This window comes from Nanorana parkeri, unplaced genomic scaffold, assembly GCF_000935625.1.
Source record: "Nanorana parkeri isolate BGI_ZX_2015 unplaced genomic scaffold, ASM93562v1 scaffold757, whole genome shotgun sequence".
Classification (NCBI taxonomy): domain Eukaryota; kingdom Metazoa; phylum Chordata; class Amphibia; order Anura; family Dicroglossidae; genus Nanorana; species Nanorana parkeri.
In genome coordinates, this window is record NW_017307025.1 from 92,498 (window position 1) to 120,466 (window position 27,969).

General features: G+C 42.5%; 1 protein-coding gene across 1 annotated transcript; it reads left to right on the forward strand.

The window, feature by feature from the left end:
* The first annotated feature begins 9,461 nt into the window (after nt 1-9,461).
* Nucleotides 9,462-27,718, forward strand: CAP1 (adenylate cyclase associated protein 1). The gene is made up of 13 exons (XM_018564522.1): nt 9,462-9,554; nt 11,528-11,638; nt 11,747-11,847; nt 14,960-15,037; nt 15,136-15,279; nt 15,375-15,460; nt 15,934-16,039; nt 16,126-16,306; nt 18,260-18,450; nt 23,002-23,125; nt 24,621-24,703; nt 25,250-25,393; nt 26,975-27,718. Exons 2-13 carry the CDS (start codon nt 11,539-11,541, stop codon nt 27,056-27,058), a joined length of 1,422 nt encoding a protein of 473 aa, XP_018420024.1. The 5' UTR covers nt 9,462-9,554; nt 11,528-11,538; the 3' UTR covers nt 27,059-27,718.
* Nucleotides 27,719-27,969: the final 251 nt, after the last annotated feature.

The following is a 27,969-nucleotide window of genomic DNA, read 5'->3' on the forward strand; positions in this document are numbered from 1 at the left end:
TATATATCTATATATATAAATGACATATATATATATATAAATGACATATGTAAGTTTGGGACTGAATACACTATCAATAAATATATAACGTTTCTCTCATGAGAGGTGTTTCATTAGTCAGAGACCCATTTTTTTAAATTAAAGTCTATACAGTATTAACCAGGGTCACAGTGCCATCTTCAGGCAAATCCGAATTAAGCACAAGCCTAACAGCTTGCATGCGATCACTATGTCATGGATGTCAGTGTGATCATGATTAGAAAGCACTCTGGTTCCTGATAATTTCTACGGACCGGAGCTGTCAGATACTGTGATGTCTGACAGCTGGGAGTAGGCAGGCTCCTGGACATGCTGCTAGCTATCAAATGAGGAGTATGGGTTAACTTTACCTTAATAAAGAATAAAATCAGGGTATGGCTGAAATGAACCTGTTATAATGCCAGATCATATGATGTAAAACATGTCATCAGAATTTGCTGCCAAAACGATCAGTAGACATAGATAAACCTACATGCAAATCTTGACTCACGGAGGCTGCCTAACACAATAAAAGATCAATTTAGAGATTCTGGAGACAGGAAGGGATGGGCCGAGCAGGACTTTTGCAGGGAGTCTAGATTTGCATGTACTGTTACTCCCTATATGTGGATCTTGTTATGGTTTTGACAGTCTTTTCAGAAGGTATATGTGTTTGTTAGCATATGCTCGGTTTGAATTACTCATATTTGTGACAAGTTTACTCTAATTTAATTGAGCAGGAGCTATACCAGCACCCTTTTGTATTCAGGATGCCTGGAACTCACTCCATATCAAGGGATTATCCTCTTTACAGCAGTCTAATCACTTTTTCATAATAGCCAATTATGTTCACATTCCTCCAATACAAATAAAAAGAAAGCTCATTGTTCTATCATTGCTATTGATTACTAAACCTTGTACAGTTTATTTTCCAAATACGCCCAACTTTTATTGTTGACGTTTGTGCTCTGATGCCACCCTCTTGATGGCTGCAAAGAAAATGTATTACCATCCACCATCATCACTCTGTCTGATTCCCTCCTACAAGTTTCAGAAACGAGCAGGAATCCAGTTCGCTAAGAGATTTAATGTGTTTTGTTAGAGGCTTCATCTTTCTATCCTTTGTAAACCATGAGCTAGGTAAGTACTTGTAGTGATTATTACAATGAAATTTCCAGCAGGCTGGGGTTAGAAACCCGAACAACCAACTTTTGTGGAAGATAACTGCAGATGTATAACAATTTAAGAATACACAAACTCACAAAGCTAACCAAAGGATCTGATTTATTTATATCCGGTATTTAAATAGCAGCAACATATCATTATGTCTCAAGTTTGCTTTTAAGGCTCCAGTCTCGTATTCTTTCTGTGCTGTCTCCCCTCCGGATGCTACATGCTGTACATATTACATAATTAAACCTGCCATATTTAGTTGCAAGCTATGCGGTTGGTACAGGATGTAGCTAGCAGGAAGTTTGTCAGACCTTTTCAAACAGTGCAGAAGTTTCTACATTTCTCTATAGAGCTAAGACATTCAGCAACAAGCAGTTGAATTCAAACTTTTACCGCACATTCAGACTTCTGCAATTTACAAATATAAGTGTAATATTTCCAGTGCCATTTCTAACAGTTTAAAAGTTTTAATTTAAGTCAGTAACTCAAACCGCTAAAGCTCTTTTAAATAGCTTATGTTCAAAGCAAAAAAAATGGATACAATTAGATATTTCATTATCTTTTCATAAGACATTGTGCAGTTTTAGATCTTGCAAACATTACCACAGATACAAGGCAGAAGCCAGTTCTTTTTGTCTATGTTACCTGCATCACACTATCAGCTTTGCCGGTAATATACTAATAAGCGAATGAGGTCTATTATGTTATAAGAACTTGGGTATGTGGAAAGTTTTGTAAAAATATATTCCAAAATATGTTGTTACTGAAAGCTGAGCACACACTATAATCTGATTGTGCAATCACTGTGCAATCCTCTTATACAGGTGAAACTCGAATAATTAGAATATCGTGCAAAAGTAATTTTGCAGTAAGTGCTGCAAAAGGGGCCCAAACCAAGTACTGAGTACATATGCATGCTTGTACTTTTCAGAGGTCCGATATTGTTCTATGTACAATCCTTGTTTTATTGATTGCATGTAATAATCTACTTTTTTGAGGTTGTGGATTTGGGGTTCTTGGGGTTTTCATGAGCTGTAAACCATAATCCTCACAATGATGACAAATCACGGCTTGAATTATCTTGCTTTGCATGTAATGAGTCTATCTCATATATTAGTTTCACCTTTTAAGTTGCATTAGTGAAATAAATGAACTTTGCACGATATTCTAATTATTCGAGTTTCACCTGTATGTCCTAAGAACTACTGTATGTATTGCTAGGAAGTGCAAAAATAAATAATTCCATTTACAGAATAGCCAACCAGTAAACCTGCAAAATATATACAATCAGATTAGAAAGTGGGTGGCCAAAACCTATAGTGTGGGCAAGGCTTGACATTGAGAAGCTATTCCCTATTGGTGGTGCCAGAATTCATGTCACAATATCTCCCATCCCATACTTTGGCAGTACAATAGGCACACCATAACCATCTATTAATTAACGTCATGAGCAAGGTACAGTAACCCATAACAACTAGATATCGACTTTCATTGTTCTGGTCTGTATAAACATTTTCTGGTTTCTCCAAACATTACCTTTTCTACTGAATTTTATGTGTTTATAAAAGTGTGCTATATTGTTAGTTTTAAACTATTTTACAAGACTTCGCCAGCTGGAAAGATGACCACAATGACCACCTAAGTCTTCCAAAAATGAAGAAATAAGTTCTGGTTAAATGCCATTTTATGTGGCTGACATGTAAGAAAGTATCCTCCAGTAACTGTCCTGATAAGGAGCTGGAATATTAATGTGCATGTGTATGTGCTTTATTTCCATGAAAGCAATGTGATGCTTTAAAATCCAGAGAAGGAGCTTTTGCTTACAATTCTACATTTTCCAGGGAGCCCTACCTGAAATTTCCTCACTTGTTCCAAGTACTGAATACAAGATGAAAACCAAAGGGTGTAAATCTACACAAATTTAATGGGACCACCGGTGCTTAGCAAAATAAGGGGAAAGGGGTAGAAGGAGTTAATAAGGAGTTAATAAGAACCAATTAGGCTTAAGTAAGGGATATTAAGGAGTAACAAGGAGTAGGAAGGAGTAAGAACAACCTAAAAAAAAACATAACCTAAATACATTGTAACAGTACTGTAAAAATGCATTTTTTAATGAACCGTGAAAACACTGCTTGCATATGTCATTCATGCAGTAACCCCGGTAGCCGATCCTGAGACAGAACAGGACCAAGCTGTCAAACCGACAACTCAACCCCGAAGATTACATGGGGAAAGACACTGTCCATGATTTATATGCAGGTAAAGCGGTCAGTCTGAAAAATAAATAATTTGTCATATATAAATCAGCTCCCATAGGTGTATTTCATCTTTGGTAACAGAAAGCTGAGAATCTTCTCTGGGGAACAGCCTATCTGCACTGGGGAGGTAGAATATAAAAACCTGGACGGAATAGACCATGTAGGCTCTGGTAGAATGAGATGTTCCAGAAGCCCAAAAGAAACAGCAAATCACAAAGAGTGTAAGAGGTGCTGCAGCGGCAGCTATCAGTAATTTGAAGTTCGGCCATAAAACTTGCACATCTCTACAGTATCCTAAACACATCCAGATAGTAAGCAAAAAGAAGCCCTGGTAGTAGCTAAGACTCAAACTAGCTGGTTAAAGTAGTACAGGCTCAGCATGAGATGAATAAGCAGTGGCTCAAGTGGTCATGGCTCAAGTGGTCAAGGCTCAAGTGGTCAAGGCTCAAGTGGTCAAGGCTCAAGCGGGGATGCAACAATCTCTCACTGATGTGCAGGAGGCTGTGATTGCCAAAGCCTCAGAGAAGAAGGCCTAAGGAGAAGCTAAATTGGATACCACCAGGCTACTTGTCAACAACTTGGCTGTGGAGAATTTGGAAACTTCAAAGCACAGTGCCCCAGGGGAAGACCCATTTCAGAGGCCGCAGAGAAGTTCATCAAGGCCCTGCAGGGAATACAGCAGCAGATGTTGTCAGGAAACTTCAGGGACTCCTGGTGAAGGAGCCAACCAGGTACCTGTAAACATAAACTAGCTCCAAGCCAAAACATGAAACTGAGAAAAAGGGGAGGCCTGTGCCTTTAAGTAGAGGATACCCTGATACGCAAAAGGGACAGTTAAAAACACCTCAGTCTTGGGTTCTGCCATAGGGGGAGGAAAAGCAGACCAATTTCCCATATGTTATCTCAAGCATTGCTTTGAATGTTGCAGAGGAAAGAAGAGATGAGTCCAGCCAGCTGAATCTGCAACCTCCACTGGTTCCAGAAACTGATAGTGCCCGTTCAAGTAGAAGGCATTTACACAAGGGCTCTTCCTGATTCAGGTGCCCCAGTAACTTTGCTCCACCGAGACTTATATGGCAAGCACCTGTCCCTACAATAGGTAAAAGGGGAAATTTCTGCTCCAATACCCCAGATCTTTAAATCTATGCTTGATACCTGCAAATAAAGCTGTCATTGGCCCCTTAATCAGGAACTTTCGACAAATCAGCCGTTGTGTTTTCTCGGCCTCTTGGATCTACAAAAAGTTCTCAGAGCCCTACAGACCACCTGAGAGCCCACCTGAGAGCCGTACAACCCCCCTAAGAGCCACACAGCCCCATGAGAGCCCATACAGGCCACCGGAGAGCACGCAGAGCCTACCTGAAGGACCTTATAGATCCCCTGAGAGCTGCACAACCTCACTGAGAGCCCACACAGCGCCCCTAAGTGCTGAACAGTGCCTCTGAGAGCCAGCAAAGCCTACCTGAGAGCCGAACAGCCCCCCAGAGAGCCCATACAGACCACCTGAGAGCCCACCTGAAAGCCCTTCTAGACCACCTGAGAGCTGCACAGCCCCTCGGAGAGCCCACACAGCACCCCTAAGAGCAGCACAGTCCCTGAGAGCCCTACAGACCAGCTGAGACCCTGCAGAGCCCACATAAAAGCCGCACAGCCCCCAAAAGCCTGTACAGACCACCTCAGAACGGCAGAGCACCCCTGAGAGTATTCAGATCTAATTACAGGTTTGGCACTTTGAGATACACAAGCTGGTTTAGTGATCCAGTTTAGGCACTCTGGCTCAAAAAGGTTTGCCATCACTTGCCTAGATTGTTCACTTCTGCCTTCTCAAACCTATTCACCCTCCTGTGAATACAGCAATGGCCTAGCTCTCACTTGGTGGTTGAAGGCATCAACATCCATCATGCTTCTGGCTTCTTTCTCCATCCCCTCTGCAGCCCGATTAGAGTAGAAGTTTCTAGGGGAGGAGCCGTGTTGGATGAAAACATGGGTTTTGGATGCAATTCTACTGAAGTCTATGGGGCCAAACACACTTTGTTGCACCAAAAGAAGCACATGCAGCATTTTTAAAAACACACAACAGCAAAATCGTAAAGATGTGAACAGGCACCATAGGAAAAAATGGGATTCCTCTTGCCTCGCATTATCCCGCGATGCGCAAATCGCACACACGTGAACGAGGGCCAATAACTTTGCCTTTGTGAAGAGCTACTGTAGTGGAAACTCTGTTACATTCCTATCTGAGTGTGGCAGCATGTGGCAGACATTTTTTTAAGGTCAGAATCGCACCAGTGGATATTGTGAACGGTGTGTGTGTATTTTAATTAAAACACGTGGCTACCATGTATGTGTGTAAAGTGTAACTGCTTAGTTAATGACCCCCGATCACTTTCAGTCTGCTGGTGCTCAGATTGTTGTCCAGCGAACTGGAATATATTTGCGTAAGTTGAGGCTGTGGGTAATTTGTTTTGTTTTTTTAATCTTATTTATTAAGCAGAATAGCAGTTTGACACAAATATGTAACATTAGGGACTGCACGCAGGCATCCTACATTCCAGCAAATAAGAGTGTGCAGCACAGTAAGGATAACAAAACCTCAAATGAGTCAATGTGCTCCAGGGCACAGTGGCTCATCAGTTTGTCTTGACCTATGGCCTTCAGCATCATACAAGCCACTGGTCAATTAGAATTATACACCATTAAGAATGTGTAATCATTTTCCAGTGTAAGCTACATACTTTCTGTGCTTAGATTAGGGTTCTTATATCTAAATGTAATCACTGGTTGCAAAAAAGAACACTCCCAGGTATAATCCAAAGAACCATGAAAAACAAAGTCAGGCCACAAGGCATATACTGAGGCCTAAGCACGGAAGTAGAAATAACCTAGCATAGTTTACAATAGTACAGTAGATCAAAGAGTAAGAGTTCCACAAGGGATCCAGGAAAGAGAAAGTTGGAAAAGTCAGCAAGGTAGGGGAAAGAAATGTAGAAGGAAGGGGAGAGAATGGGAAACGAAGGAACCTGCCAAACTCAACTCTCAACTGGAAAGCAACCCAAGCATCAGGCTCCATTGCACAGGGCTATAGGCCAACACAAACCCAGGGCACGAGACCCCCACACAGAAAGTAGCACTAAGAGCAATATGTGCGTCCACGCTCTCCAGGTGTTATGGACAGTGGCTGTGAGATCCTCCAGATGATAGATCTCGTTGACCCTAGAGAGCCATAGGCGGAGCATAGGTCGACCTTCAGAGTGCTGGGATACACGCTTTTGCGGCATTGAGCAAATGAACAGACAGGGATGCTTTGTATTGGCGTTGTGATAAACTAGTCATGTGTAGTAGAAATACTTCAGGACTCAGCACCAGTTCCGGAATCACCATTTTGTTCATAATGTCTCCCACCTCAGTCCAAAATCTAGTCAGGGAGGGGCAACTCCAGAAGATGTGGAATATGGTGCCCACCACATCTCCAACATGTATCAGGGACGGCTGGGTTAATCTTATGTAGGACATGTGGGAGTCTATACCATCGGGACAAGATTTTATACCCCTGCTCTTGGAATCTGTTGGCTATCGAGCATTTGAGAGCAAAGTACACCCATCGTGTCCCTCTGCCGAGGGGAAAACGTATCACCCAGGTCAGCTTCCCACTTCAGTAGGAACTGAGGTGTAAACTGAGGAGATGGGGCAACAAGGATCCTGTAGATCAGAGACAGTGCATGTCGAACTGGCACCCCCAGACCACAGATGTCCTCGAAAGGAGTCAGTGGCCTGTCGACTTACAACAAGGCAGGGATAGCCAATAAGATGTGCCCGAGCTGATAAGTACTCCAGACATTCAGAGGGGGCTCCACCAAAGTCTGAAGAGCAGATACCCCCATCCAGTGTCCTCCAGCACGAAACTCTTTGATACGAAACCAGTTGACCCCCAACTAGACTACGTAAACGTCTGTTCTCCATGCCTGCAGGAAAATCATGATCTCCGATCACCAGGGTGAGCGGAGGAGGGAATGGGGAGATCAAGGAGGACCGAAACAAAGTTCTCTGAGTGTGTAATTGTCAAAGTGACAACTCAAACTTTTTGGATTTCTGATATTTTTTCCCCCAGTACTTACCGATACGGAATACCGGAAGTCCCCATTAAGGAAGCCAGGCAGCGTGAATAGCTGGGAAGCCGGGCAGCGTTTAAACACTCGCCTCCCAGCTTCACGTTTAGCAGGGAAGCCATCTCCATGCTCCCTCGTCACCAGGTGATGAGACAGCATGGAGCATGCTTTCTGGCCAATCAGGATGCTGGGCAGCGTGTAATGACTAGCTATCCGGCTTCCTGATACCAGGACCTTAAAGTGACATTAAACCCTCAGATGTTTTAACATAAAACAATACTGTAATGTGTGCCTAGGTGTCTGTGTATACGTTTCTATAGGCTTGAAACCTGAGCCAGCACTACAGGAAGAGGCACTCAGCTGCAAAGGGAAGTTCTCCCCCAGCATGAGAAGACATGAGGATTTAAAAGGAAGAGCAGCAAAGAGAAGGGAAACAACCATGGATTACAGTAAGGCACACATTACAGTATTGGTTTATGTTAACAAATCTGAGGGTTTAATGTCACTTTAAGTGTCGGGCTGGGCATTTGGGAGAGTACGAGTATTCGCCCAAATCCTCGGCATTGGCACCGATACTAGTATTGGTATAGGTGCATCCCTAATTTCCTTTCACTTTTAGTACCAGAGACAGTGGTCACCAGGACAAAGAGAGTGGGTGAATCTCCCCAACAAGTACGCACTCTATTGAAAACAATTTAAACATGTTTTGGCTTCAGATATACTTTAAAGCTGAAATCAAGGGAGATATCAAAAAATAGAGCTCTGTAATCATTAAGTGAAGTTTGCAAATCCAAGTGGAATAATCACCTTCATTTGACCTGGTATCAGCCTCTTGCAGTCTCTGCACAGCAAGGCTAGAGTGTGAGCGGAAGCAGCACAAGAGGCTGATCAGCTCATGTGCTGACAGAGAAGCATGCTGATAAGAGGAGAAAGCAGAGTGACAGACAGATGAACAGTCTGCTGCTCCTTTCACTGTCCAGTCACAGGCTGGGGACGGGTCCAAGACAACCTAGGCTCAGAGGAAGTGGATTGAATGATGGGGCAGAAAATGTCACTTTGGGGGAAATCGCCATATTTGGGGTTATTATGTAGCAAAAGCGGATTGTTATTTTATCTTGTAATGGTCTATTACACTATCTCTGATTTTAGCCGGAGTTCTGCTTTAAACTGCATGCAATTATCCCATTTTTTCCACTAAATTTAACAAACCTCGAATGAAAAAGTGAACCTCTAGCTCCACTGGCATCTTCCATGTCGTGCTGTGTTACATACTAGTCTCTCCAGCTATAAAACACCCTACCAATTGATTTGCACGTAACATTAGACCAGCGCTTCGCGAGCTTCGATCTTCCGTGTCTGCATAAATGAGCCACGTCAAGCTGCCTCGCTCACACCTGTCATTGATCAAGTACCAGCGGCCGCCCTCAGGCCCCGCCTCTCGCTAGACTATCTCCGCCCCCTCCTTCTCTGCGCGTTCTGTGACCATCTTTGGTAACAGACTGAAAGGTGAGAGAGCTGGTGACGTCACTCTGCACACACGTCACGGCGCGATCTCAAGATCTACAGATCAACGAATGATACATCCTACCAAAATAAGGCGGGTACTACCGGCCATATTTACTTTGGTAAACACGCCCACTGTCTCTGCCGCGACTATAGCGAGCAGCAAGCTGTTGACCTTTTGTCCGCCCGAGGCGTAACAACCGCATTCTCCCGCTTCAACTTTACCGATTTCTTCCACCACACAGCAATAACCGCACCCACAGCTTGTGTTTGCCAGAATACAACATGAACGGAGTCGAGTCGCTGACGTCACCGCGTCACGTTAAGTGGCAGGAGGGCAGCCAATGGCAGAAATTCTGGAGCAAATCAAAATCTCCGCGCTGTAACTGCGCCCATGGTCGGACACGCCTATTTATCATCACGCGGAAGTGATTTCCCGCGGCGAATGCTGGGAGGAGTCTGCCGGAAGTGGGGCAGAGAGTGAGCAGCGGCGGAGGTGAGTAGGGCGGGGTAGGAGTGTCATTCGGTGCTTTATGTCGGTGTGTGACCGGGTACCGAGTGTACAGTGTGTGTATATAGTGCATATCATATGTGCTGCTGTCTCTGTGTGTTTTCTCACTGATTGGACACTTGTCACCTCTGCATACTGTCACTTCGCAGACTCTGACATTGGCATTTGCAGTAGCGATCAGTCCATGTGGGTATAATATGGGATTTATTAGTACCTAGAGCAGTTCTGTCCCCTGATTTATAACCGGCAGAGTTCCTGTGCTGTCAACTGCTGTGTACTAAACTCTGGCTGGCGCCCAGCAGATCCTTGCAGGAGAGCAACTAATGTAGAGATCATTGCTGTAACAGGGTGGGTGCCCCATCCTGCCAGACACATGCAGCTCAACTTCTGTAATAATGACAACGTTTGGTTCCTCATGCAACTAGGTTCCTCCTAAGAACTGTCCGGAACGTACCCAGCTTTTATAGCTACCTACTCAGCAGTAGTACTCGATAACCTTAATGCAATCGCTGTACAAGTGAGTCAAGGCAGATGGTGATTGTCCGATGACAGGATGGAAGATGGGGAAAGTGTCAACCAGCATATTCTGACGCCCCTTAGACCCGAGGAAGCTGTTTGAATGATTAGCAAAATGTTAACATTACTAAAGAAGTTCAGCTCAATGTGATCAACAACTACTAAGTATCTGGCAGGTTGGGGCACCCACCCTATTGTAGCAATAATCTCTACATTGATCGGTCTGCTGCAATGATGTGCTGGGCACCATCCACAGTTTAGCTTAGATGATTTGACAGCACAGGAACTCTGCTGGTTAGTCGGAGCACATTACAACCCTATTCTACACAGGCAGCCTACCAGCATTTATCCAAAGCAAACATATTCATTTGGGGCATGGGTAGCCAAACTCTGGCTCCCCAGCTGTTTTAAAACTACAAATCCCATGGTGCATCTCTCTTAGGAGCCATGGCTGTGAGAATCTTGCGATGCCTCATGGGACTTGTAGTTCCACCGCAGCTTGAGGGCTGGAGTTTGGTTACCCCTGATATAGGGAACGTAGCCTTTCACCAGATCACAGCTTGGACCGATCAGCGAGGAAAAACGTACAGAAAAATCAGTTTGCCCCCTCATTGTCGACACCAACTATATCTAAACGTTAACTGAGCTGTAAAATACCCATGATGGCAGGAATATGTGCTGTACATTCAACATAATATACAAGTTTGAAGACATTAAACAAAAAAAAATTACACAGCATGGAGAAGAAACGTGTAAGCTTTATTTTTTAATGAATTGCTCCACAGATGGTTCACTAGCTTTATTATTTCTGTTTTAGCGTCCCTGCGATGTAACAGTGACCATAGCTGCTCCTAAACATTAGAGGACAGTCTGATGTACATGCAGGATCCGACCACCTTTCAGTGTCTTTTGGCTGCGGTATCCGCCCTGAACACAAATGTTTTGGTCAGACATGTTCCTGTTTAGGCAAGGGAGAGGGGGGAGGCTTACGTGACTGTCCCACTGCTGGCTTATATATGGGAGGAAAGTTGGGTAGTGATCACTTTACCCTGGGAACACATGTTGGGGACTATCACCTGTGGACTATGGTCTGTAAGTACCAATGGTGACAATTTGCAGAAAGGTTACATAACGGGATGTATTTTATTTTGATAAGACCGGCAGTAGGTGGGTTGTGCATTCATGGAATGTGGAGGTATATGCACAGACTTGTTCAGGTACTTCCTGTATCGGTAATATAAGCTGAATAGCACAGTTAGTTCTTTTGTTCTTAGCGGTAAGGAGATCACACTTCCTCCTTCTCACTACTTCCTTGGAAGATAGACTGCAGTGTAATACTTTTTGTCTCATTTATACTCTGTATTTTAAAATGAAACCTTCTATTTTATTAACAATTGTTGATTTGTAATGACTTTACAATGCATCCTTTGCTTTTCTCATAGGATAAAAAAACATGGCAGACATGCAGAGCTTAGTTGTACGCCTTGAAAAGGCAGTGGGGAAGCTGGAGCTTCTCGGAGGTGGTTCATGTGGTGGTGGTGCAAGCCCTGCAGGTAACCTCTGTCCTCCTGTATTTTAAAAAAATATTTTTACAGAAATGTATCACTATGTATCTGCTTAGTGTACACTTTATAATACTTTTATGTAAAACTTTTTGTTAGAAGTGGCGCAGTTTGTTCATGCTTATGACTCGCTCGTGAGTGGATCAGTTGAAGACTTTTTGAAACTCAGCAAGGAAATTGGTGGAGATGTTCAGAAGCAAGTAAGTTCCTTAGAGAATTGTGAACTACAGCAGCTCTTGCATGCATTCTCTTAAACTTGTCATATTTGTATAGCAGTGAGATATATAGGTACAAAGTCTTTGCTGTTTTTGCATTCCTGTAGGGAAGTCAAAAGGACAAACCATTCAGCCCTATAGTATAACAAATAAATGTGTATATTCTACAACTTTTTCCATCACTTTGTCAGAGGAAGCCCCAATTGCTGGCAAGATCCCCATTTTTTTTGTTACATAAAAAGCAAGTGAAAGATTGAAGAAACTATGTAGATGCATGAGTCATGTGACTATTTTTAGCTTACGCCTCTGGGGTTTTCTTTAAGGATTCTGTTTATAAACTATTCTCAGGGCTCTTTGTGCTCCAAATATCTGTGAATGTTTCTTTTGCGTATGTATGTATGTATGTATGTATGTATGTATTCTCAGCTCCATCTAGTGGCCATATTGCAGGATTGCATCACAGTGCATTCAAGGGCATGTTCACACCACAACCGGCATGGTCCATATGCGTGCGCATTTTTGATGCATTCCAGTGCATTTTTAAAAATTAGTATTGAGTTTAGGCTCATTCTCGTGCGTGTATATGCGTTTCTGTGTGTTCCTGGGCATATAAAGCATGCTGCTGTCTTTTTTGAAAGCTCTGGAACTGAACGCAATGGTGTGAGCTAGCCTCATCGAAAACCATTGGAATCACTGTTTGCATTTTTGGTGCAGAATAAACAAAGCACTGGCCTGGAGATGATGTGAACAAGAAAATATTTTATGAACATTTGTTTTTACCATTATTTGCACTAAACGATCATTGACAGATTTTTACAGGACAAAGGGCACTGAAAATTGTTTATAGACTCCCAAGTGTTATAACGCCAGGTTTTTTTTGGGAGGGGTAGAGGGGGGGGGTGGTTTGTGGTATGTTCCATGTGTGCACTTGTATGACTGCACATTGTAACAGTACGGGTTCTGGGGACTTGGAACCCAGACATGATTGTTTACTGTGTTCTCCATTTTGTTCCTCCAGTGCAAATATGCAAAGGAGGATTAATGTAAGATTATATTTGCTAGGTGCAGCAGTTTGAATTTCTTCTACCTAAGTCTTCAAAAATAAGACTTGTCTGTCTATATTTTACAGTGTCCTGTGTGTTATCAGTTCATATGCAGCATCCGTTCACTGTGTGCAAAATAAGGGAGATGACAGATGCTGGTTAGAAAGAAATGCTGCATTTATATTTTACTTCAGGGCTCTCCCTCTCCATGGTGAATATTAAACCACACACACACTTTTACATGTTGTTCACAGTTTGCATTAATTTCAGTGGAAGATCACAATTTGGAGACTCCTGCGAAACTAATGTATTCTGTTGGACACATGCTCATGAAGGTGTGCTGGCTGGGTAGATTTTGCCTAAATGGCTGGGCAGCATTGGGAGGCTGCACAGTGAAGATCTAGAGTCCGGTGATTTAGGTAAGTGTATGCTATTAGGACATATTTATGGTGGAGGAAGCTGAAGGATAAGTGCTCTAAAAGTGCAATTATCCTTTTAAGTATTCTTGGCATGCTTCCAAATGCTGTATTGGAAGTGCCATGTCTACTGCATTACTGGCCTGCTTAGTAATGGAGCTAAATTTACATTGAATTTGACCCATAGATTTTTTGTAAGCTTATATGCTTGGGATTATGTGATCATTTAAAAAATATAGTTACTTCCTTTTGAATAAAAATACATTGGCATCAGCATAAATTTGATATATTGATGTATTTGTAATACATATCCATTTAACCACTTGTCGGCCGTTATAATAAAACGGCCAGCCTGGAGCTCTAGATCTGAGCGGGCGTCCCTTCGCGCGCACTCGAGCGGCAAATGCCGATATTTGAAAACCGGCAGCGATGCCCGTTAATATACAAGCGATCCGCCGGCTATAGAGCCGACGGATCGCTTGCATGAGGTCCCGGGATGTGCACCCCCCTCCCGCTGGATCCGGGCTCTGGTGCGAGCCCGGGACCAGCATACTGCTTCGGTCAAAGGGGATCAGAGGGAGGTCGGTACACGAGCTCCCTCCAGTCCCCTCTCCGCTGTCAGAATGCGGAAGTCCAAAATGTAAAGTTACAAATAAAAAATAATTTTTTTAAAGTCCCCCCATACATACACGCATGCAAACAGGCGTTGGGTGCGCATATGTGCGAAAACGACGATTTCGCCCATTACGCCGCACATGTTACATATCGACGTGAATGTCGGAATGAGAGCAATAGTTCTAGGGCCATCAATCACTGATAACACTAAACTGATGAGCTGAAAAAGCTTTTAAAGCTTCGCCTATGGTCAATTTTGGGTATGGTAGTTTTTTGCGGTGCGCTCAATTTTAAAGCATGACATGTTTGGTGTCTATTTACCCGACGTGACCCCGTCTTTTATATTTTACCAAAAATATGGGTAATAATCATTGTTTCCTAATAATATAATGAAAAACTTTTTTCCCCCAAAATTTTCAATAATTTTTCCTTTTTAATATAGCAAAAAATAGAAACCCCAGTGTTGTTTAAATACCACCAAAAGAAAGCTCTATCTGTCCCCAAAAATGGTATAAAATTCATTTCAGTACAGTGTTGCATGACGGAATAAACATCAGTCAAAGTACCGCAGCGCTGAACACTGACAAATGGCCTGGCCAGGAAGGGGGTCTAAACACCTGGTCTTCAAGCGGTTAAAGATGATTAAAAAGTAATTGGTGATACTGTTTTTCATGAGGGTATTTCTTGCCGAGATAAAACTAATGCAATTGTGCAGCAATATTTAACAGAAAAAATAACGGTTATAAGTAACTCTTAAAATTGACAGCCCTCTGAAAAACCTATTTTTTTTAAATATAGGTGCCCATTAACATTAAACTGTTTTCTGTTATCTGATAGTGGAAGGCTGAGTTGCTTTTTTTTTGTCCATTTTATACTATGGGGATATTTCACCTCCTTTCCAGTGGTCACCTGAATAAAAAGAAACAGGGATTCTCTTCAACAGGCACATGAAGAACAATGAAGATATGTTTTGGGTTTATTTTGTGTCTGATTGAAACCTGCCATTTTTTCTCTTTTCCACAGGCAGAGCTTGTACGTACTGCCATTACTCTGCAGCGTGAAGTTTTGGTAAAGGCATCACAATTTCAGCAGCCAGATGAGGTAAGCGTTGGATCCTTTTATCATTTTGTAAATTTTACTTTTTATTTTCTTTCTAAAAACCCTGAGATTACATTTTATTCTGGTCCTGCCCCTTATAGAAGGACCTTGCTGCTCTACTCACTCCCCTCTCCAGGCAGATTCAGTCTGTTCAGGACTTCAGAGAGAAGAATCGAGGCAGCAAACAATTTAATCATCTTTCTGCTGTAAGCGAAAGTGTGCCTGCCCTTGGATGGGTAGCAATGGTGAGTGGTCTCTAAGAAGTTAATCAATTGACTCATCACAATCTTGTTTTTCTTCTTTATATGTTCATCTCTGACCTTTTCTGTTCTTTGTTCAGGCTCCCAAACCTGGTCCCTTTGTGAAGGAAATGACTGATGCAGCTACGTTTTACACCAACCGAGTGTTGAAGGAATACAAGGAAGTGTAAGTTATTAAAGTTGCGATTATGTGGATTGGCCATTGACCCTTTTAAATGCCAAGTATGGTAGGAAAGTATTCTGTATGAGTTCCACAATGGAATACAAGCAGCAAAATGCTGCTTTATAATGACCAGGAACAGCCCTTTCTCTTTGTGTATGCAACCCATAAACATTGCTTTAAGAGGGTAGGGCATAATCTAATCTGTGCTGGTTTATTGTGGATTAGAGCAAAGGCGTGGGCTGGCAGCCATAAAAGTATTGCTAACACCTCCCCAGATTTTCAGAAATTTTAACTATTTTCCCTGTTTGCATATTTAACTCTTATCACTTTCTGAAGCAGTGATAACAAAAACCGATCCTTCAAGGTCTCTCTTGTATTTTACTACGTAAAACATCTGTGGGGTTACTTTGAGGGGTTCAGTAAAGCATTGATCATTTTTCTATTTCCTGCTGTGTTCATTTTGTGTTTCTTGGCAGGGATAAGAAACACGTAGACTGGGTTCGTACATACTTAAACATTTGGACGGAGTTACAGGCTTATATTAAGGAGCATCATACAATCGGCCTAAGTTGGAGAAAGACAGTAAGTCACATTTCACTCCTGGTCCACCGCAGAAACCTTCCTAACCTCATTAGCACTTTTTTGACATTTGTACATTGTTCTCATAGGGCCCAAAGGCTAGCGTTGGACCAAGCGCACAAGCTCCCTCTAGGGCTGGGCCACCCCCTCCCCCTGGTGGACCACCTCCTCCCCCACCACCTCCAGCTTCTGCATCTGCTCCAAGTGATGACTCAATCAGTCGATCCCAACTGTTTGCACAACTCAATCAGGGAGAGGATATCACTAAAGGTAAGAGAGGTTGTTTGAGAGGATTCTGTGACGAAACAAAATATCTGTGTGAGAGGTCTTCGATGGATTCTTAGATTCCAGGGCTTCTTACTAGTTTCATAGTGGTATAGCTGGACCTTTTCCAGTTTGCAGAGAGTAATTGTAGTGGCCCAGAAATAAAACTACGGCAACTTCAATCAAAGGATTTCCATTGTAGCTGAGAGCAAAAAATCCAATTTTCCAAGCTGCACACTGGAAGCTACTGTAGATTTCCTTCATATGTGTACAATAGGATGTTAAAGCAATCTCTTAAGCCTACGCGGTATACTAAATATTTATCTTTTAGCTGTAGAAATGTGGCTGTGTTAGCTGTAGGGTTTTTTCATTGCATTGAACTTGCTTTACCAGTTCAGGAAAGGCGTCTTGGCACCAGACTGCATTTGCAAAAGAGTATGTATGTGAATATATCCACCGACTAAATATATGTATTTATATTTCGTCGTTAGAGCTCAAGACTTCTTTTTCACATCCATTACTCTCTCTACCATCAGCTACTGTAGGTCTTCCATTATCCTAAGGCTTCATTTAAGATTTCAGTTAAGAGCCTGAAAACACGCAGTGCTCTGGGAATTTTTTTTTCTTTTATATACTAAATATTTAGGTTACATTTGTTACCTAAAACCACTTTAGTTTTCCTTTTAGTTGGCCATGTTTACACCTGATGGGTTGCCTTAGAAAAATATATGCCTGCTGCATTTTAGTTTTTTGGCCTGCATTTTTTTCCCCTTAAAATCAGCTAAGTTGAACATTGGTCAGTAATCAATAAATAAATCTATAGGTATGCATGAAGGGAGGAACAAGTTGAACTTTCAGATCAATATCCAGCAAAGAAGCATCACTACATTATAATGTCACCTTTGGCTATGTGAGAGAACAAAGGTCTTGTGTGCTTTTTTTGATAAGCACTGTTAGTCATACAGTGTAAAGCTGGCATAGACATACCAGTTGAAAGTGCTTGCATTTTTCAATTGTCATGCAGTGTCTTTTGGCCTAGCTTAAGCTTAGTTACCTTTTACCATTCCTTTTTGCTGTCTCATCTGATGGTACTTGTGCAAAAAGGCTGTTCTAAATGCTTTTTTTATTTTCCCTTCATTCACCGCTCCTTTCCTCTGGCTAAAATTGTAATTTTTTTGGACTATAGGCTGACCAAAGCCAGTAGTTTCACAGAATCAGGAAAGGAGGGATGATGTCATTGTATCCAGACAGATTGTGTAAGAACTGACTGCTTTTCATTAGTCTGATTCCCACTCGAGTTTTTACAGCTTCTAACTTGGTCTGATGGAGTGCTCTGGCATGAGACAGGGAATAATAGAGTATAAAGCAGCCTCTATGTACAAAAACGTAGGTTGGATATCAACATGACTAGTATGGTTTAATTTAATGGGAGCCAGTACTGAGAGAGATGCAGAGGCTGCCTACTTCTGCAAAAGTGAGTTACCTGGCTGTATCTGGCCTTAGTACTTTGAGTCTCTGGCCTGAAACAAGCATGAAAGTCAGAACTTCTAACATGCATATTTGTTCAGGGTCACTGATTTAGTTCTGTATCAGCATGATCAATAGGTAACCTGTGTTTTCAAAAGGGAGGTCAGCAATGGAAGGTTCTGTACTTCGTTGTTGTATAACAAAGAGGTCTGCAATTCAATATCGCATACTAATAAAACTTGAATACATTGCTTTTGTTCCACAGGCAATAGCAGCACAGGAGATCTGCTTTTTGCTGGGTGGTTGTGTAAGGCTGGGGACACTAATGTTAAAACACTAAAGGTTTCTCGACTATCTTTCCTTTTAGCGTCCTCCCTGTCATGCGTGACAGAAGCCATAGTACATCTGCATCCTGCACCTATATGTGTAAGGGCTCATGTAACCAGTAACATAACAAGCCCTATATATTGTACTTTTTGTTTTGTCCCTTAGCCCTGAAGCATGTATCTGATGATCAGAAAACTCATAAAAATCCCACACTGAAAACTCAAACTGCTCCAGTTAGAGGTGGACCAAAACCGTTTACAAGCCCGAAACCATCACATGTTGCATCCCCTGCAGCTAAACCTGCTGCTAAGAGGGAGCCTGCTGTGTTGGAGCTGGAAGGCAAGAAATGGAGGGTGGTAAGTAAAACATTTTGTAGTTATTGCTAATATGGGACAAAGACGATACCTGCAGCCAGGAATCTTGGTACCCTCTGCTCCTAGCGATTATTCCATCATCCGGTTCCTCTTAAGCTCTGTTGGGTGTGGCCGAGGTGGCCTTTCAGCAGAGGTTTTTACTACAGTCTTGCCACTTTATGCGCCCAAAGTGCCTTCTCCCACTCATTCTGCATCTGATTTACCAGTGGCTTCTGAGCCACCAGTCACTGAATCTCCATCTGGTTCTGAGTCGCTCTAGTCTTTCTCTGATCTTAATTCCTGAGGAGTCGCAGTTCACTGCTATTCCTGCCAATATAAGAGACTGCTTTGGTTCTTATTGATGCAGTGTGCACCACTCTGAAATGAGGGGGTCAGCCTGTTGCTTCTATCTGTGCTGTTTCTTGTCTTGGATTCTTTAGAGCCCCCGAAGGCTACAAAGACTTTCCTATTGTACCCGCTGTTCAAACTCTCTTTCTTTGTAGATATTGGAAATACCCTAACAAGATGTTTGCCCCAAATGCTTATTAACCTTGTACCCTTTTGAGGAGGATTTTGTACAAAAGTGGTCTACTCCCACTGTGAAACTGGCAATGTCCTGCTTTAACAAAGAAGCTGCCATACCGGTATAGGATGCACCCCTCTTTAAAGCAACACTAAACCCAGGAGCTAAATCTTAAAAATGCATTCAAGTAACTTAATGATTAACAAAAATTTATCTTATTTGAGTATCACTCAGTTGTGGATCCTCAAATCATCTCTGAATTGGTGCTGACACTGTCCTTCCTTCTGGAGGGTGGCTACTTTTGTTCCCCATGGTCCCTGCATGCGTTGTAAAGTAGTCGCCTCTCCAAGCTCAACCTCCGTGATTTACTGCAATATCAATACAAATTAGTAAACTAAACGTGTGATTGTATTCCATCACAGGAGTGAGCGTGGAGCGGTGGCTACTTTTGTTCCTCATGATCTCTGTGTGTTGTAAAGTAGCCACCGCTCAATGCTCGCTCCAGAAGGTAGGACAGTGTCAGCACCAATTCAGAGATGATTTGAGGATCTACAGCCGAGTGATGCACAAATAAGATACATTTTTGTTAATGGGTAGTGTTAGGGATGCACCGATGCTAGTATTATCGGTACTTGTACACAATACTGAAAAACCTGTATTGGTGCATCCCTAGTTGGAGCACTTGAATGCATTTTTAAGATTTATCTCCTGAGTTTAGTGTCACTTTAAGGACCCAACCGATAATCAGTTGGAAGCCCTGTTCTCTATTGCTTGGCCCTTGTCTTTAATGCATCTTGGCTGTGACATTACTGTAACAATCCATGGCTGACTGGTCGAAATACCTTAACCCCTTCATGACTGAGGCCCTTTTTTCAATTTTTGCACCCATTTTATATTCCACATTTTAGGCCTGAAAATGACGTAAAACCCCCCAACATTATATATTTTCTGAATGCCAAGACCCTATAGAATAAAATGGTGGTAGTTGAAAATTTTTATGTTGCGCAATATTAGCGCAACTCCTTATTAAACCCCAAAATTTAGTGACAAATTTAATTAAATGCCCCAAAACACAACAAATTACCCATTTTTTTAATGAAATATAAAAGATGAGGTTACAACGAGTAAAACGATACCCAACATGCCCAGTTTACAGATTGCGTGCGACCGTGAAACGGCGAAAAACTGCAGTACCCCAAAAAGTCAATAAAAGACACTTTAAAAGCCCCCACAGGTCATCAATTTAGAGATGCCCCAAAATACTGGCCCTAGAATTATTGCTCTCACTCCGGCGTGCGCGGCGATACCCAACATGTGTAGCGCGTTCGTCGTTTTCATGCGTAGGCGCACCCGACGCGTGTTTACGTGGCGACGCGCGTGCTCGCGGGGGCGGGGTACTTTTAAAATTTTTTTTTTATTATTATTAGATTTATTTTATTTCATTTTAATTTTAAAAACTGTTTTTTTTTTTTTTTTTACTTTACTTTGACTGCTATCACATGGGGGGGCTTGCAAGCCCCCCCATGTAATAGCAGATGGTGGTGACAGGTCCTCTTTAAGGTGATGCTGGGGGTCCAAAAGACCCTCAGTGTCACCTTTACACTGGAAATAAGCTATTGAAGTGCAGATCGCACTTCAATAGCTTATAGCTGGGCTGCAGGAGCCCAGAACTGACAGCCCAGGGACCGGAAGTGATGCAATCTGCATCGCTCCCGGTCCCATAGAACGGGGAGGGGATCGATGAACGGAAGTTCGTCGACCTCCTCCCCAGCTCCCCGCGGACACAAAGATCGCCGGTCCCGGGCCCGTAGGAGGGGCAACGGAGCCCGGGAAGCACGGCGGGGGTGTCCGGCGGGGGGGGGCAGCCCCTTCTTCAGGACGCAGAAGCGATCTGGCGACAGGTAAGTCGCCAGGATCGCTTCTGTTGTAAAGCCGACAGTCAGCTCTACAAGTTTAAACAGACTCCCGGCGGCAAAAGTCGCTGGGAGTCTGTTTAAACAGCCCCGATGCTGGCGACGTACACTGTACGTCGTCAGTCACGAAGGGGTTAAGAGAACTTAACGATGCTGCTGTTGATCCATTGATTATAGAACACATGGCGCAAATGACTGTAGCTTTAAACTTCGGTTGTGGCTGCCTGCTGGGGGCTTGCCGACTCATCTCTTGCATGTTAGTACACAGGCTTGGACAATTTAGTTTAACGATGCTGGACTTTAGAACCCAAGAAAGGTCTGATCTGCATGGTTTTTAAATTGCATGTCTCTTTTGGGTCTTCTGTTGGTGCCATTCCTCAGCAGAAGCCTAAGGAAAAGTTTTCTAGCTCCTTTATCTGTAAAGAAATGTCCCTTCAGTTTCTTCACTCCCTCACCCTCCACATCAGGACCCCCCCACCTGGGCTCCCAGTCCACCCGCACGGTCTGAGGCTCAAAGTCTGCCAAATCTCAGGCAAGCTAAGACTGTGCAGGAGTCTCGTTCTCTTTCAGTGTACTGGACCATCCTGCTGAGGTCATCTGATCCATTTAAGCAGTCATCAGTTTAGAGTTGGTCATGAATATTGGCCTGAGATTTATTGCTCTCACTCTGGTGCATGTGGCAATACCTGACGTGTAGTGCAATCGTCATTTCCGTACAAGGGTGCACCCTACGCTTTCAACGATTCTTATCGTTAATGTCAACTAGTTTTTGCAGCCCTAGTCTCACCACAACAAGAGCGGTAGATAGTCTTTGTAGAACTTTTTGTTTCCACCGTGTACATCCTAGGCATACAGTTAGAAAGTCTTCTCAGCCAACAGAGCTTGGACCTGGGGGAGTTCTAGGAACTATGTCACAGGTAGGGAATGCCATATGTGGAGCTCCTGGCCTCTAGGTTTAGCAACAAACTGGACAGGTTTGTCTCTAGGTACAGGGATCCTCTAGCAGAAGCAGTAGATGCTTTGGTGGCTCAGTAGGATCGGTACACACTGAACTATCCCCTTTCCTACCCTGAAGATTCCTACTCATTTGCTTCACATGATTGAGATGGTGGCACTCATGGGCATTGCCAGGTTATATTGTCTCAAGGACAAATTCGCTATCATGTTTTCATGGTCGCAGGTAGGGATGCACAGATACTTTTCGATTACCAGTGCAGATACTTGGCATTTACATGAGAACTACAAGGGTTGCAGCTGGGACCTGGCTCTGGCACTCCACCACTGTCCTGAAATCATTAGTCTGTATTGTTTTAGAAAAACTGTCACATGACAATAAACAAAAATATATCAGTACTCGTACTTGTAAGTACTCGGCAAGTACCAGTACTCGTACTCGCAAAACTGGTATCTGTGCATCCCTTTATTTATATTTATAAAAACAGAATCATACATTAAAGCAGAGATGTACAAATCCCGGGAGCTCCGTGTGCTCCTTACAAATGACAGCTGCCTTCTAATTTTTGAATTTTTCTCTATGGTAGTTTTGGAGCTGTAAAGTATCGGTACATGTACTCATACTTGTACCGAGTACTGTACTTGGTATCTGTGCAACCCTAGTCGCAGGCTTTAACATGGATGCTGAAACACCGGTTTTGAGAGACTGGCATTTTGGAATCTGCGACTCTTAAAATGCTTAAGGCTAGGAGGGCTACTCCCCTGCAAGTTATGTCATTAGACAGAGAAGGCATACTTGGGCGTGAGTGTAGGGGCTGTAGGATTTTCTTTGTGGGACCAATGCTCTCTTCTCTGCTGCTGGGTCTAGACCAACATTTGACTCCCGGCACTGTCAAGGGTCAGGTTTCTTTTTTTTGTGCTAGTGTCCAATTCTCCTGTAGGTGGCAGTATAACCTGAAAGTGAAATTTGCTGTGTTCCTCAGTGAACTCCAAGAAAAGGATTTTATGCTACAAAAATCCTACTTTCAGTTAATCCATGTATTGGGAAAAATAATTTGAAATGGCTAATATACATGATATGAAAGTTTCAGTGTACAACTCATAGATAGAAAATAGTAAAGGCCTGACCTGTACCTGCGGAGCTGACTTTGTTTCTTTGAACAGGAACATCAAGAGAATGCCACCAACCTGGTGATTAGTGACACTGAACTGAAACAAGTGGTTTATGTCTACAAGTGTGCAAACAGCACCCTGCAGATAAAGGGCAAGATCAATTCCATCACTTTAGGTAAGCACTGAAAAGTCAGCTTTTGAAACAAATTTTGGATTTCTGTAGTGGACAAAGTAAGGACAGCCATATTTCATAACAAAACTTTTGTGTTTTAATACTGGCGGATTCCCTTATTTTTTTTTTTTTTTAAGAAGGCCGCACTGGAGCTTTCTGGCATCAGAGGCGCTTATATTATTTTTTTAATAAAAAAAAAAAGATACTGTTTTTGGGGTACAATCCACCCTGTACTGCGATGCAGCACAAGAACACCACATAATAGAGCACATTCATGCAAATTTAAATTACATCTGATCAGCAGCATGTTGCCTGGCGTGTAGAACAAGACAAAGGCCCTGGGCCCTCCATGCTTTATCCAATACTGAATGTGTGGTCAGTAAGGATCCACCAAAGATAGTTGGCGGCGTGATATCAGACATGCAGTGCCAGAGTATAACCCCAGTTCTGCACGTTCTATATGGCTCCACACCCAAAACCAACTTATGTACATTAAAACTTCAAAAAGCAACAGGTATGATGTGAGATAGGGAAGAGATGGATAAGTGAGGGGTAAAAGATCACAGGCCCAAAGCTTTAGTGAAGGACAAAGACACAAAAGGAAATCCTCTCAAACGTCCTCTTTCGAGTCTATAAGGTTATAGTCTCTGAGCAGACTGAACCAGCCTGTGACAGTCCTCAATGGACCTCCTCTCCCTCTGGAGGGTGAGGGGCATCACAAAGTGTCCTTGAAGCAACACCATTGCCATCAATCTCGTCCTCTGTAAATGTGCTATAAGACGGCACCCCAAAGTGAGTAATTGCTGTCAGTGGCACAGTCTTTGAGTTGATATCCCAGGGCCCCCAACAGGGGCACTGCCAGAAGAGATGCAGAGCAGTCTCTCCACTAATATACCATGGGCAATGTCAGTATCTGCAGAGGATTCTGGCATACATGAAAGTTCAGGGGCAATTGTTGGCACACACAAACATGTTGAAAAAGTTCTGCATGTACTGTGTTGTAGCTCTGAGTTATGGAGGGAATTGTAGTAGATCCCCACAACATCCAAGAATAGGCAAATATCTTGCCTCACCATAGTTTCATCAATCATACCAGAACCCATGTAAGGTTCATGTTGTAATGCATAGTTACGCTGCTTGTCACTTTACTTGCCTGAGGAAGGAACCGGATAGGGTTTGAAATATTGCCATACACTGTAAGACCACCTTGATCATGTAAATAAAGAAGATTCGACGTATAATTTTGGAGCGCCAGTGGTTTCTACTTTTTCTTATGGATTGACTGGCTGTGACATCTGCTTCCACCTATAATTATTAGGTTTCGATTGTGTTTAGGGGTGCGATGGGTTATGACATACAATGCAAAGTTAATTGCATCCCAAGCCACATTTAGTGTGCTGTAATTTAACATCTAAAATAAATGGTGCAGGGCCCACTTTTTGTGCATTGATGGCCTGTTTTTTTGGTGATAGTGTGACCCCTTTTGTTTTCTGAATAGATAACTGCAAGAAGCTTGGCTTAGTATTTGAAGATGCTGTGGGCATTGTGGAAGTCATCAACTCACGTGATGTTAAAGTGCAGGTGAGAATTTTCATCAAATTAAATAGAGGTGCAACATTTTCTTATGAGCCATTTAAGTTGTTAGGGAAAGCAAAAAAAAACAAACCTGTTGAATGATTTAAATGGCAGTCCATGCATTAATGTAATGAGCAGTAGTAGTGTATGACCTATCGTCTTCTCTACAGTTGTAACACCCCCCCAAAGCACAACAGACCATCTGCCTCTGTTCCCTTTTGAGAAGCGGCTCCCTTTACTACATTTCATTTGTTTGAAATGTAGGATGTTGCTCACTATTTAGGCCACATTGCTTCCTGCAAATGTCTGATTTCAGGCACACAAGTCAAACAGGAAGTAAAGCAATAGTATGTTTCATAATATATGCACTGTAAACTTTGCGTACCATTTTTAACTAAGTTTGGGGGTAACGTAAAAAAATTAAGTATGTTCCCCAGTCAGAAGAGATTTTCCTGTTGTGGACTAAACTTTCATGGTGAACCTTTTTACTTTGGGAACGACTTTTGAATAATGTACAAAAGCTAAATACCTTAGGTTTTTTTCTTTACCTAGGTTCTAGGTAAAGTGCCGACAATATCTATCAACAAGACAGATGGTTGCCATGTTTACCTAAGTAAGGATAGCCTTCATTGTGAGATCATCAGTGCCAAATCTTCCGAGATGAATGTTTTGGTCCCGGGAAAGGGAGGAGAATTTGTAAGTATACACTTATTTTTTAGCTCCGGTCTCCAGTCAAAACTAAGTTTGTTATTTTTTTTTTTTTTTTATTCAGTGGGAAAGCATTAGAACCTCTGTTGGGTATTTTTTTTTCCTCACAGCATTCCTGATGGTGAAGACTTTGACTTTATTCTACTTCCAAGGGGAAAACTCTGTAATGGAGTCACAGAGCAATACAATGTCAGAGGTTTTAAACTTACCCCACTTTATCAAAAACAATAACATTTTGCCAGGAGTTAACTTTTAAAGTGAACATGTATTACACCCTAAAATGAATTCTGTACAAGATTTCTACTTTGTGTAGCATTGCTCCAAATGGCACCTTGACCAAATGGTGTCCTTTTTGGTTGCCAAGACATTTCCATTGGTCAGGGCCATAACTTTTTTTTTGTGACATGCGATGCGCTTTTTTTTTTTTTTGTGACATGCGATGCGCTGAAACGGGAAACGGCGCAATCCGCCTGGCGCGACTGGGACGGCATTCGAAAATAATGGCACCGCCAGCGCGTTCCGCGGTGGTGGGCAACTCTGTGGCCACGTGGCAGTCCGCGCCTATCGATCGTACAAGTGTGAACCTGGCCTAAGAGGCCACTTATAAAACAATCTTTATAAATAACATTGTTTCTCAAATTGACAGTGGCTTAAAGGGAACTATGGCCACAACTTGTATATAATGTAGGCTGCCCAAACCATAAATGCTCTTATATTTGCATAGAATCTCTGTAGTCATCACTCTCTGCAATTGTCTTGAACTACGGTGATGCTTGAGGTTGTACAGGGTGGGTGAATCCATCAGAGTTGTAAATGCTGATAATCTTTTCTACTCTGCCTGTCATTGGATGGCTGCACCCACCTCTATTTATTTAGTCTTGTCCATTGCACTGTTCATTAAGGGCCAATTCACATCCACTGCTGCGCTCAAATGCACAGCGGCTGGTGTGTTGCCCAACACAGTGCTGATGTGCCTATCTCAGCATATGGCAATGTTTTTTGGTTTTTTTTGGTAGAATTTTACAAGTGACATTGCATTCAGTTCTTTGGTTACAGCAGGGTGCGAGGTGCTTGTACTGCATTGCATCCCACTGTGCTGGGGAAAAAAATAAAGCATGCCGTACTTTTTTTTTTTTTTTAGTGCACACCACCGCATTCCCATTGCAGCACATTGCTGTGAATAGTACCCATCCGTGACATGGAAAATGTACTTGTCTTGCATTGGGGCTGCCCCGGAAACAATGACCAGTGCAGCCCCAATGCATCTGGAGTGAATCCACCCTACTTATGAATTTTGGCAGGCGCTTGTAGGAAAATTCAAATGCAAGGCCACTCTCTCCTTCACGATCTGTTGATGGCTGCTATGCCAGCAAGATTTACATACAATAAAACATGTAAATTGCAAAGGTATGTTAAATATAAGATGGTGGTTTGACTTTCACCTCTGTTGTGAACTTTGTTATTGGTCTTTTTATTTTTTCACTTTTATTATATATGAAGTTTAGTGTTTCCTCTTCATGTACTAGTTGAAGTACTCAGCAATAACTTCATGTATTTTGTCTCTTGCAGAGCGAGTTTCCAGTGCCAGAGCAATTTAAGACCGTTTGGAACGGTGAAAAGTTGGTTACCACAATTACGGAGATTGCAGGATAGATGTTTTCATTTGCTTGCAGTGACATGGGCTGGACACCATGTTCTACTCAGCCCTCTGTGTTCTCTCTGCTGCTTCTTTCTTCTTGGGGATTACTCTAGCTGTAGGGTAGAGACCTGATCCTTGCAGCCTTACGCTGATTAATGTCCTACTGTAACACATCTAATTAGTGCCAGAAGTTCACCGAGAGCTGCTTATGCTAATCTGCTGCCCCACCCCTCCCATGCCAATACAAAGGGTAGGGGCTTTGACTGTCTGCTAAACCATTCTAGGTAGTGGCTGGATGACCAATAAACTGTTAATTGGACCAAAGGTTAAAAGCACTTTCTTAAAGGATTTTTTTTTTCACCCCTTCCAACACCCAGGGACCATTACAGCTCCCTCCCACAGAATATTGTCCATAGCTTTTCAGCACATCCAGGGTTTACTTTTTATACATGAATATGCAATGGTTTTCCTTGTTCTCTAAAGTACTTTTCCTGGCCTATCACTTCTGTACTGATCCACAAACTAATATGCCAATGTGTTCTAAATATTTTCAATGTGTTGTAAGCAGGTTCTGTTCCAACAATAAGGGAATAGGAGCAGTCCCTGATAAGACTGTGGAATATACACGTTTACAAATCAAGCATTTTATTAAAGATTCAAAGTGAAATGTACAATGTTGTCTTTCATTTATGTTCAATTACAACAATAGCAAAATCATGATATACTAACAATGTCTGCACATGTAGCAAAGTAATAGAAGGTATTTCTGCTTTATTAGCTCCACCTATAAGCATCTAGCACTTCTAAAGTTAATATTTTTCTGTTCTACCTGCATCGGAAGAAAAATCCAATATCTGTGACTCCATGTTTAAGACTTGCCTAATGGATCAGGTAATGTTTACTGCCTTTAACAGTCTACCGCCAG

Coding starts and splice junctions, on each gene's coding strand:
- CAP1 (XM_018564522.1), top strand. CDS start 11,539: ATGGCAGACATGCAGAGCTTAGTTGTACGCCTTGAAAAGGCAGTGGGG. Junction 11,848..14,959: donor GTGGAGATGTTCAGAAGCAA/GTAAGTTCCTTA, acceptor TCTTTTCCACAG/GCAGAGCTTGTACGTACTGC. Junction 15,280..15,374: donor CCCTTGGATGGGTAGCAATG/GTGAGTGGTCTC, acceptor TTCTTTGTTCAG/GCTCCCAAACCTGGTCCCTT.